The sequence below is a fragment of the Pseudonaja textilis genome, chromosome 2 (assembly GCF_049901715.1).
Source record: "Pseudonaja textilis isolate UNSWEBS1 chromosome 2, rPseTex1.2, whole genome shotgun sequence".
In the NCBI taxonomy this organism is placed as follows: Eukaryota; Metazoa; Chordata; class Lepidosauria; order Squamata; family Elapidae; genus Pseudonaja; species Pseudonaja textilis.
In genome coordinates this window covers 100340095-100352295 of record NC_141991.1, presented here as the reverse complement: position 1 = coordinate 100352295, position 12201 = coordinate 100340095, and the positions used below count along the sequence as shown (strand labels likewise).

Genomic DNA, 12201 nt, shown 5'->3' with positions numbered 1-12201 from the left:
ACATTTTTTTCAATTCTGATATCAGCACAAAGTCCATAAAAGGTTGCCAGAAATAACAGCATATCTTCTTTTAACCTTCAACAAATAAACCAACTTTATATTCATTCCTTTTAATTCTAACAGTCTTAATTTTTTGTTCATTCCAATATTGTTGTCAGATTTGTTTTTTCTTCATTTCTTCTTTGTCATATTACACAAATTTCTTCAAGGATTTAACAAGCCTCTTTTATAAATCCAATAGGAAAAAAATATCTAGTTTACTCTGTTGCTTTGTCATTTGTATCCCCCCTTTGAATTTTAAAACTTCAGCCAGCTTTATTCATAGATCCAGAGAAACATCCTTTTCTTAGATATTCATTTGTAAATCCACATTCAGTACCATCTCTATCCTGTCAGATATGTTTCTTTTTACATCTGGCTTAATAACATTTCTTCATAACATCTTTTGGACTTAATCTATCCATAGAAGCAGGTATCATAATTGATATTGTTGATATTATGTCTCCTGTGTTCTTTCTTTTTTTAAACAAGTTTATTCAGTTTTCCACAGTTTAACATCTCTTTTTAGTAAACAGCATGATTACAGGTTTCACATATACATACAAATATGACCATAATTACATATTCAATTTTTGTATTCAATTTCTTGTCATAACAATGCTTTTATACATTTTCTATTTTATTATATTATTCCAAATGCTTATCTCATTATTTAATTCACATATATTAACTTCATAATTATTATACTTTAATATTTTTAACTGTCACATTTGTATATTCCTCTTAAATTCTGATTGATAACACTCCTTCTATAAATTGGTTTCCCCCCTAAAATATCAGTTTAAGTGTGCCACCTCTAAGTTACATATTCATTAATTATCTCCCCTTTTAAATCCCATTAAATGTTTAACATTTTATTACCTAAAACATTAAAATTAACAATCCCATTTAAAACTACATAACATATGTAGTGGCTCCTGCTTTCCTAGTCTATTCCTCAAAAGTCTTAGTATCTTTATTGTCCTGACATTTTTACATCATCTTAGAGGTCTGTATAACTTTCCTCTCACTAAAATCTTTTGTCCACTTTAGTGTCCAGTTTTTGAAATCATGAAACTTCTTCTTTATGTTGTGTCTTATTAAACCCAAAACAGGATCTACAGTATTTCGCATGGGAAACGGTTTGCTCTTTAAAATTAATTCCAAAATCTTTTTGTAAAAGTTTCAATATTCTAATTTTATCAGGACCCTTAGCCTTATAACTTTCTAAGAGCAAAAACCTATTTAGTCTTTTTTTTTCTGTTTATTTCAGATTCTTTATATTTTTAACCTCATGACTAATATTTTTCTTTTATTCAGGACTGAAGGCAGATTTCCCCAGTGTTTTCAAACTTGTCTTTCTTAAGTTCTTTAATAGCTTAGAAGCGGTTACATAACAATTTCTGTAAGTGATTAGAAACTTAGGTTTGCAGACTTAATGTCCTTTAAAACAGGGATCCCCAATCTGCAGGCCATGGCCCAGTACTAGGCTGTGAGCCATTTGGAACTGGGCTATGCAAGCGGAAGGTGATTATTCAGATTAAATAGAGTTGGAAGGGACCTTGTAGATCATCTAGTCCAACCCCCACCCAAGCAGGAGAGTGAGCGGCATGCAGCTCCATTTGTATGAGCAGTGGGCACTCGCCACTTGCACAAATGGAGTTAAGCATGCTCATGTGTGTGCAAACGGAGATTTAATTTTTAATTAAGAAAAATCCATGAAAATCTAAATGGACAGATATTTCTTATTACAGAAATCCCAGATTACTTTATCAGGCATTTGAACCTTATCTTAAAATGCAAAACATTTTCATTAATTAAAAAAGCAAAAAAAAAAGCTAGCTTGCTTTAATTTCCTTTTTCTCTGTCCAGCCAAATCTCCTTTTTGTATCACCTTGCTTGATAAATAGAGCCATAGATTTTGAAAACTTATTGATGAGTTTTCTAATTATTAGGTTGGTCTGAATGGAGCTACTACCCCCTCAGAAATTTTGTATATATTTTTTGTATGACGCATTGTGGCAAGAAAGATATAAAAGTACATATAGTATAACACTGGTGAACAAAATTACTTTGCTGCTGGATCTGTTTGCCTCGATTATATTTTCTTTGAAAAATGCTGTTGATTTAAAAAAAAGAAAGGGTAAAGCAGATTTTTGTAACTTTTCTTCTGATTGTGGATTCTAGAATGGTTCTGCATATATACACATGTGCACATATAAACACAGAAACAATTATGATTCGTTGGTGTTTGACATCAGTTTAGCACAAATGGCTGCTGCCTTCCCCTATGTTTGCAGTTTTAAAGCAGCAAACCACTAAAGGACAACATTTTATACTGTCTCTGGTTGTCCCAGTTAAAACCAAATGGGAAGAACGGGGCTGTTGGATTTGGGAGGTCTTGTTAAGTTCTACCACCTACAGAGCGAATCATGACTTCCCAAAGGACTTTCATCTTTCCCAATGCAGTAAATCCCTACTGTTGCTAAGCAACCATTTGCATCTTCTGTATCTTCCTCTGAAAGTTCCATGGCTTCAACTGCATCAGATTCTGGCAGTTTTTAAAATCTGTTTGCTTGACTCCCAAGCTCAGAGAAAGAAGCGAAGCGGGTCAGGACGTACCTGGCAAGTGGACAGCCATCATGACTACCATGGATGAAGAGGATCTCAGCGAGTATTTCCGCATGCAATATGGACAGAAATTGTTGAAACTGTTGATGTAAGTTATCTGTTCCTCTTTCCATTGTATCTGTTCAATTCCCTGAAATGTTGTCTGTCCCACCAAAAACTTTTCTCTGCTTTTCCCCTTTCCAAACACTGTTCTTACTCTCTCATTTCTGGAATCTTTTCCCTTCTGAATCCTTCCTCACAAAAACCAACCAAATACACATTTTAACAAAAGACATCTATTAGATCAGATCAAGGTTTCATCTAGCTAAAAATCCAGTGGAGGGATAATTCATTTATTCCTCAATGCTGTAGCCTGAATTTGATTCCCTCCACCATGTTACTATGAATGTGTTTTTAAAAACTGTGCAAGATGCATTTTATAAAAGACTTTGTAGAACAAATTTTAAAGTATTTAATATGTAATAATCAATTGAATCATCTGTAAGCAAAATTAACTGTCATAAGATATGGCATCCTTGTGACTGGAGATACAACACAGGTAGTCCTCGGCTTATGGCAACAATTAGTCCAAAATTTCTGTTGCTAAGTGAGGCAGTTGTTAAGTAAGCTTTCCCCATTTTATGAACTTTCTTACCATAAGGATGTAGCGGCTCAGTGGCTAAGATGCTGAACTTGTCAATCAGAAAGACCGGCAGTTTGGCGGTTTGAATCCCTAGCACCGTGTAACAGAGTGAGCTCCCATTACTTGTCCCAGCTTCTGCCAACCTAGCAGTTCAAAAGCATGTAAAAATGCCAGTAGAAAAAAATAGGGACCACTTTGATGGGAAGGTAACAGCTTTCCATGCACCTTTGGCATTTAGTCATACCGGCCATGTGACCACAGAGATGCCTTCGGACAGCACTGGCTCTTCAGCTTTGTAATGGAGAGGAGCACTGCTCCTGAGAGCCAGAAATGACTAGCACATATGTGTGAGGGGAACCTTTACCTTTTACCATGGTTGTTAAGTGAATCATTGCAGTAGTTAAGTTAGTCACACGGTTGTTAAGTGAATCTGGCTTCCCCATTGACTTTGCTTGTCACAAAGTCACAAAAGGGGATCATGTGACCTAGGACATTGCAAACGTCATAAATATGAGAGCATCTAAATTTTGTTCATGAGACTATGGGGATGCTGCAACCATTGTGTAAAAAAGCGGTCATAAGTCACTTATTTCCAGTGCTGTTATAACATCGAACGGTCACTAAATGAACTATTGTAAGTCAAGGACTACCTGTATATTCTCTAACCAGTATCCAAACAATATACATTTGGTATTTGATTACTGCTCTGTTTGTTGGACGGTAATAATATTTGTTTCTGTCATTTTGCTTCTGTTTTATTTTAAACCTCTTAGTGAAGAGGATTTTGGAATCTTCTCAAAGTAACTATGAAAGTAAATAAATAAATATAATACACACAGTACATATGTACATAGATTCATACATTCTAAAAAAAAAAAAAACACCTTGAGATTTCCCTGGAGAACACACAGCCTGAACCTTCCACAAGCAACCTTTCCAACATAGTGTTAAAGATTCTAGTACTGCAAGCTACTCCTACTGCAGTTTGGCAGATTGAATCCCACCAGGCTCAAGGTTGACTCAGCCTTCCATCCTTCCAAGGTGGGTAAAATGAGGACCCAAATTGTTGGGGGCAATATGCTGACTCTATAAACTGCTTAGAGAGGGCTATAAAGCACTATGAAGCAGTATAAAAGTCTAAGTGCTATTGCAATTTAATTTAGCTTGTTAGTGATAAAATGGGTAGAGCTTTAGTTTCAACTTCTAGGCAAGATTCTACATTTTTAGGGGAAAAAGTCTGGATTTTTTTTAAACTTCCTAAACCTCGTTATGTAGTCAGGATCATGTTCTCATGGACTTTTTCATACCCTTTCAAGCTTATTTCTGGAGTTTATCCAGTTAGGGGCAAAAGAAATCTTATTTGTAAAGAACCACCTTTAAAAAACTATTCTCTCTTTGAAACTAAAATCCAACTGTTTTTCCCCCACAGATGAATTGGATCATGTTGTTAACTAATCAGCAACAGCTACATGTCTAAGAGCTATACCTTAGATACTAGTACTAATCTCCATCAAAGTGTAATTTAAAGGCAGCATTTGTTCCTATGGACTCACTCAACCACCTATTGATTTGCCTTTCCTCATAGGTTCCTTTGCCTTCTATATCCTTTATTGCTTTTATCTTCTTTTATTCTTTATCTTTAATTCCTCAGCTCCTTCTCCCAAAGTCCGTTGATTAACTGGGCATGTTATTTCCACGTAGATCACCACCTGGAGCTGTAGACATTTTACTGAATGAAAGTTAGGGACAAATACAGTACGTTATTCTGTTAGAACTCTGCCCTTGCCAGATATTTGAACAACCTTCATAGATCCTACAGTATGGCCTGATACATCTTTGCTATTCATTAGAAACATTTGTACTCTTTGATTAGGAAATTCCCAGTGTCAGAGGAGCAGTCTCCCTCTCCTTCTATTCGACTCCTGGAGAAGAAGAAAGAGGCCAAATTGGTGCATCAGGCCATGGAAGCTCAAAAGGAGGCGAGTCTCTCTCTCTCTCTCTCTCTCTCTCTCTCTCTCTCTCTCTCTCTCTCTTCCCTCCCTCCCTCCCTCCCTTAATTTATTCAATTTTTTAAAATTACAAAGATAAAAATTAAAAGAAAGAAAGAAAGAAAGAAAGAAAGAAAGAAAGAAAGAAAGAAGGGAGGGAGGGAGGGAGGGAGGGAGGGAAGGAAGGAAGGAAGGAAGAAAGAAAGAAAGAAAGGAGGGAGGGAGGGAGGGAGGGAGGGAAGGAAGAAAGAAAGAAAGGAGGGAGGGAGGGAGGGAGGGAGGGAAGGAAGGAGGGAGAGAGGATGGATGGATGGAGGGAGGGAGGGAAGGAAGGAAGAATAACAGCTATCTTTTACCCCTTGAAATACATAGAATGAATACTTCCATGCAGAAGACCTCCAAGATCCTTTCCAACTCTGTTATTCTGTTATATCATTTTCATTCATCCATTGCCACTATAATAATATATAGTAATAATGTTTGATCCCATCTAGGATCCAGTTTGTATCCTGATGGAAGTTAACAATGTTCATACTACCCACAGAAGAAAAAGTTTGTCATAATTAAATATTGTATACTCTTTAGGCATTTAAAACAAGAATGGAATCCCTAAACAACAGATGGGAAGAGCTTGGTACAAAAGAAGTCCAGCTGAAAGCTTATATTAAGAAATTTGAGCAATTCATACAGGTACAGATTCCTTATAGATTTTCAACACCTTAGTTTAAGCTCCATCCTACAGGGAGTCCTTGACTTACGATCATTTGTTTAACAACAGTCCAGAGTTATAATGGCACTGAAGTTACTTATGACCTATAGTCATAAGTGACACACCACCCTTGCAGTCATTTGTTTGGCAACCAGCTTGCATTTACAATGGTTGCATCATCCTGTGGTCGTATGATTGAGATTTGTGAGCTTCTCAGCCAGCTTCCTAAAAGCAAAGTCAATAGGAGCCGCCAAACTTGCTTAACAACCATGTAATTTATTTAATGATGTGTGATTTGCTTAATGACTGCAGTATTTGCTTTACATCTATGGCAAAGATGGTTGCAAAATCAGATCTGGTCCTCTGATAATTTGCTCAACCATGGCATTGCCTAGTGAAATTCTGGCCCAATTGTTGCTGCAAGTTGAGATCCATATGTATGTTCTAGTTAGGAACTAGTATTTCTCTTTGTGGTTCTCTTGAAACCATGCCCATTATATACTAATTGTTTCTTTTCCTGTCAGGTATAGTAATAAAGGTTGCATAGTAGGGTCAAATTGAAAAGACGCAAAATAGTCAAGATACATGTAATAAAATCCATAGCAGTTCAAAATAATTTCCTCTTTTAACAATGGCATAAATATGTTTCCACAATAGCAAAAGAAATGGCATTTAGTAGTTTATTTATTCATCTAGTTATTTATCATCTTTATGAGGTCATCACGCCATTCTGGGCAGCAATATACACTAAATAATATACACAAATAAAACAATATACACAAATAAAATAACAGTGCATATCAAAAACAGGAGAAATAATATCCAACCCAGAATACAGAGTCTTATAAGAGTTCATCAACCAGCCTTGCCCAAAGGCTATTAAAAACTTTTTAAACATGGCCAAGTAAGGGATCATATTGATCGCTGGTGAGATGTTGTTCCAGAAAGTTTTTAATCTGTTGCCAGTGGACCAGGCAGAATGGTGCTTTTGCAGATCCTCATTGGTACTATGATTATGGCCCAACTTAGCAAAAAAACCCAAAACCTACAGTCATTGAACAATGCCACATCTCTTTCGTATGATGATGGCAAGTCCTGGTCCTGTCCTGGTTTTTTAGCTAGGCAGCTCAGATCTTCATTCTTTAGTCATAAATAAAAAGCAGTAACAATGAGCAAGATAAGTAGAACCACAATAATATTATATGAGAAAAATAAAAATAAATAAAGAGAAAGTCCAAATCAGAAGAATGCTCTGAAATCTTTGGGTTTTTAGTAATTTTAGAAAAAATCAACAAAGAAGGGGCCACCTTAATTTAGAAAGGATCTGATTTAAATATCATATTGGTCTACACTAGGACCAGCCAAAGATTTGACTGACTTATAGACTTATAATTTATATAGTTACCCATCTCACTCTGGATGGCATACGCAATTTAAAATAATTTATTCATTAAAAATAATTTTAAAATGATAAGAACAAAAAGACAGGAAGAATGCATTCTAAACTTATACTAGCCATTTAATGGACTTCCATGGGATCCCCAAGCTAATGGACCAGTGTGGTGCCATATCTCAGTCAGGATTTGTTTTTACTTTGTATACAAAAGACTGAAGGTTCAATTTAATCTCCAATAGCAATAGCACTTAGACTTATATATCATTTCACAGTTCTTTTGCAACCCTCTCTAAGTGGTTTACAGTCAGCCTATTGCCCGCAACAATCTGGGTCCTCATTTTACTGACCCTGGAAGGATGGAAGGCTGAGTCCAAACTTGAGCCTGTCAGAATCTAACTGCTGGAAGTTGGCAGGATTAGCCTGCTGTACTTCATTCTAACCATTGCACCACCACATCTCTCTAATAAAAAGACAAAGTTAAAAAAAAGTTAGGGCTTTTTTTTTTCTTGAGGTCCTGGAGATTCATTATTAGGTCATTATCCTGACCTGATTTAAGGCAATTTCTTGCAAAATATGGTCATTCTCATATATTCCATGGAGACCATAACATTTCCAATTACCTTTTTCCCGCCGCCTGCCCCCCCCCCCTTTTTTGCTTCTTGCCTTTGTTATTTGACTTTGTCTGGGTCATCAGGGTGTGGGAGATGTATTCAATATTGGGGATTATTAGGAGAATGACCAGAAACGGATCCGAGCTCTGAAGAAAGCCAACAAGGAACGAGAACTGAAGAAACAGCGGGTAAAGGAGCTCGCCAAGGTCAAGTTAGAGATTGCAGCTCTGAAACAGCAGCACCAAAAGCTCTACAGCAAGCTACAGCAATACTCGATCTTCAACAAGTATTTGGAGAAGGTGGTGCACGTCTCTGAGGTATGTATGAGAAAAGAATTGCTAAGGAAAGTCTTAGGGGCAGTTTCCCTGACCTGATATTCTCCCAGTGCACTTAACTCCCCATCAATCTCCAACAGATGTAAAAAGGGTTAGATTGGGAATCATTGTCTTAGTTCAGTGACAGATTTGTCCTTTCTTCTTTAATGTTTGGGTCAACCAAGTGTAGGTTGGTACAGAATTTTTAGTAGCATTTGACTCTCCCCAAAGTCAAACTCATAGTTCATTTAACATTGCACAGCCAAAGATATATTATTGAACAGCAAAGTCTGAATTACAGAATAGGCCATGGAAAAGTATTCCACTAAAGTTACATGAGTACTGCAGGTAATTTTTTTTATCCTGAAGATTTTCCCTGGGTGTATTGCATTTGTCCAATGTACAGCTTCATTCAATTGCAACCGGTGTGAAGGAGTGATAGGCAAGCTCATTTCTGTGTGTGCATTTTCTCTGAACTTAATCAACCTTACACTCTGGAAAAGATGCCCTACTTTTCATCATGGTGTCTAAGTCATTATTGTTTAGTTGTTATCCTTCCTTGATTGTCAGTTAAAAAAGGATTGCCACCTTAGGATAGTTGTAACCTAAGGCATCGTTTGCAGTTTGAAGAAATCCGGGAAGTCATTGGACGCTATAAAACTCTAGTTGGGATGCACCGGGATCTCCTGCAGTCAGCCCAGGAGGGGCTGGAGTTGATCGAACAAGCCAAGGTGCGCCTGGCCCGCTACAAAGAGGAAAAAGACGATGAGATTCTGCAACACAACAATGAGCTGGCCCGCCTGCAGCTGCGCTTCGATCATGCCCGTAGTGACGTCATTGCCTGGGTAAGCAGGTGGGGTAAGGAGACAGGTAGTTCTCAACTTACAACACTTCCTTTAGTGATCATTCAACATTTCCACACTTACAACCATTGCAGCAGTCTCATAGTCACATGATCAAAATTCAAGCGCTTGTCAGCTGGTTCGTATTTATGATCTTTGCAGTGTCCTGGGATCATGTGATCACCTTTTACGATTTTCTGACCAGCTAAGTCAATGGGGAAGCCAGATTCACTTCACAACTGTGCTACTAACTTAACAGCTGCAGGGTATTCTCTTAACAGCTGTGGCAAAAAAGCTCATAAAATGGGGGCAAAATGTACTTAACAAATGTCTCACTTAGCAACATAAATTTTGGGCTCAATTGTGGTCGTAAGTTGAGAACTACCTGTACTTCTTTCTTTCTCAGGGAAACCTGAAAACAAACCATAGTCTCGGAAGCCAAGAACAACCTGTTGCTCTCAACACTGGTTTATTAGGAGGGATAGAAGGCAGAGTTCCAAGCTCAGAGAGCAGGCCAACCACAATTGGCTTCATCTATTCTGTTTACCAGAGGAGACACTAAGTGCCATGCATGAGGATGCTTTCCTTTGAACAGCAGGCTTAGAGAGTGCCTCTCTAGCCTGGTACCTTTGCTTGCTGTGCCCTGTCCCTCTGATGGTTGTTTGAGGGCCATTTTATAATATGACAGGAATTAGTGGAGTTCATCAAAATCCTTTCAACGTGTTCTTTGCTGCCTCTCTCTCCTCTATAGGAGTCCCGCTGGGCTCATATCCAGAATACTGCTGCGAAGAAAACCCTGATGCTCGGCACCATCAAGATGGCTACGCTGAATCTTTACCAGAGTGTAAACAAGCAGATGAAGGAAGCTTTAATGGTGCCTCTGGAGGACACTCACAGGCAGCTGGATATGGTATGCGTGGATGACCTTTCTTCCTTCTTCTACTGCACTATCCAAACGAGGGGCAGAAAGCATGTTTCACCTATGGCTCAGAAAAACTCTCCTTGGGCCTGGAATCCCTTTGGACATAGGAATAGACTTAGCACATATCCTGATCCATACAGGACTTTGTCAATTTTTGTTCCAGTTTGGGTATCCCAACTACCTCCCAACTACCAGAAAGTATTCAGAAAGTAGATAAGGTGGCAGAAAGGCACTCTGGCAAAGCATCAGATCCTGATATCATTTCTTAAAGCTTTAGGGCCTGATTAGCGCAGCCCCAAAACTTAACTGATTCAAGCAGAGTCCCAGCAGTCAAAGAGAAATAGCCACAGAAGTCCTGTGGTCAGTTGGAAAGTATTGGTAATGAAAAAGTAATTTTATGACCAATTCTTGCATTTATGAACTTCACAGATCTGTAAAACAAAAAACAAAGTAACATTGTAAGCACAGTCACTATTACAGTTTTACTTAGTGACTACTTTGCTTAACAGCCAAATTGGCAAACCCAACTGTGATCATTAAATGATGACTATTTGCATTTGGAGAGAGATGCTTCCTGCTTCTCTTCCCCTGGTGATATCCGCCATATCAGCAATCTTAAGTTCTAAAGCAGCAGCACATTCTATCTTGTGCTCTTAGGGAGTCACCCCGATTGTACAAATCTGACATTTCTCCTCCTTGCTTTCAGATCCAGCAGTTTATCCAAGATCTATCAGACATTTGGGGAGAAGTGAAGAAGAAAGATCAAAATCGATCACTAACAGGGTTTCCCAAAGATATATAGAGGAAAGCTGTCCAAAGTTTTACACAGCTTATGTCCAAGCTTATCCTATGTTTGCTAAATTTTGAGAGGGATTATGTTTTATTTATTATAGTGTAATTATTGGAGCCACTTTATTTTCTTTCATACCAAACAAAGTTACATGATATCAAGAGTATATTTTGCAATTAAAATTTTGGTTTCTCAACTGTGTTTGGCTGCTCCATATACTTTAACTTCCTAACACAAATCTAGTGCAAGAATTCCGAAAAACAGTCCTTTGAAAGAAGGATAGATAATGATTAGAATGGGCAAGGGAAACATGAAATGGATCATAATTAGCTGTTTTTCAGGACTTCAAACATTTTACAGTTTTCCAGCTTTTTTATAAATGAAGTAAAATAAATCTATTGTCTTACGTTATCTACACTGTAACATAAATAAAATAATGAATAGAAATCTCTTCCAAACAAAAGTAGTAATGAATCAACTTCCAGTTGAAGCCAAATAGTAAGAATCTTTCAATTAACAAAAATAAAGAAGTGGGGGGGATCATTGGATGTTGCAGTTGCGGGTAGAAAGGGCATTTACTACAAATAACAAACTCTTGACCTGGACAATTTTCCTATAATGGATTTACAAAAGTAGATTGTTAAAGCTTTGAAGGATTTTGTGGGAAGGGATGAAGAAAAAAAAAGAAAAAGAAAAATCAAGTTCTATTTTTTGAAGATACTAAAGATGAAGATTGTTAAAAATAAAAGGAAAGAATATGAAGTTGGTTTATCTGATCAAGGTTAAAATAGATTGGTTATTGTCTCTGTGGCCCTTTAAGGACTTTTGCTGATCAGGACTGAAGCAAAAGATTTCATTATGGTATATGGGAAAGAGCTTGGGAAACAGGGCAGAGAGATGCTACCTAGGGAATGGTCAAATAAGGTCACAAACAGGGTGATAGCGGCATAGCCCACAGCTGGTTAATGGATGGAGCGAGACAAGGACCCTCCCAACTTCTGTAAAGAGACAGTGAGAGATTAGTAGTTTCAAACTTGCAAGATTTTGCTAATGTAACCTTACAATAAAATAGAATTAACTCTTACTTCCTGTATAGTCTGAAGGCTGACAGATTTTAAGGAATTGTTTATGGATAAAAGATGGGATATGGAAAGAATACATCATTTATTGCATTATAAGAGAAGATAGTTATTATGTTATAAGTTATCAAGTTATCTTAAGTTATTAAGATTGCTTATTTATGATGAAAGGGGAGTCATTTCTTAATATATTTCTTTTCTTTTTCTTTACTGTATTATTAGGTTTATTTTATATTTTCTTCCTCTCCTCTGCCCTTT

At 37.3% G+C, this 12201-nt stretch overlaps 1 protein-coding gene across 1 annotated transcript; it reads left to right on the top strand.

The window, feature by feature from the left end:
* The first annotated feature begins 2681 nt into the window (after window positions 1-2681).
* Window positions 2682-10927, top strand: CCDC42 (coiled-coil domain containing 42). The gene is made up of 7 exons (XM_026696148.2): window positions 2682-2758; window positions 5166-5271; window positions 5866-5970; window positions 8116-8313; window positions 8934-9155; window positions 9904-10062; window positions 10781-10927. The coding sequence occupies exons 1-7, from the start codon at window positions 2682-2684 to the stop codon at window positions 10874-10876; spliced, it is 963 nt and encodes a 320-aa protein (XP_026551933.1). The 3' UTR covers window positions 10877-10927.
* Window positions 10928-12201: the final 1274 nt, after the last annotated feature.

Bases quoted from the DNA above. Each gene is read 5' to 3' on its own strand.
- CCDC42 (XM_026696148.2), top strand. From the start codon at position 2,682: ATGACTACCATGGATGAAGAGGATCTCAGCGAGTATTTCCGCATGCAA. The intron at 5,971-8,115 runs GTACAGATTCCT...GGGGATTATTAG, and splicing joins AATTTGAGCAATTCATACAG to GAGAATGACCAGAAACGGAT. The intron at 8,314-8,933 runs GTATGTATGAGA...CATCGTTTGCAG, and splicing joins AGGTGGTGCACGTCTCTGAG to TTTGAAGAAATCCGGGAAGT.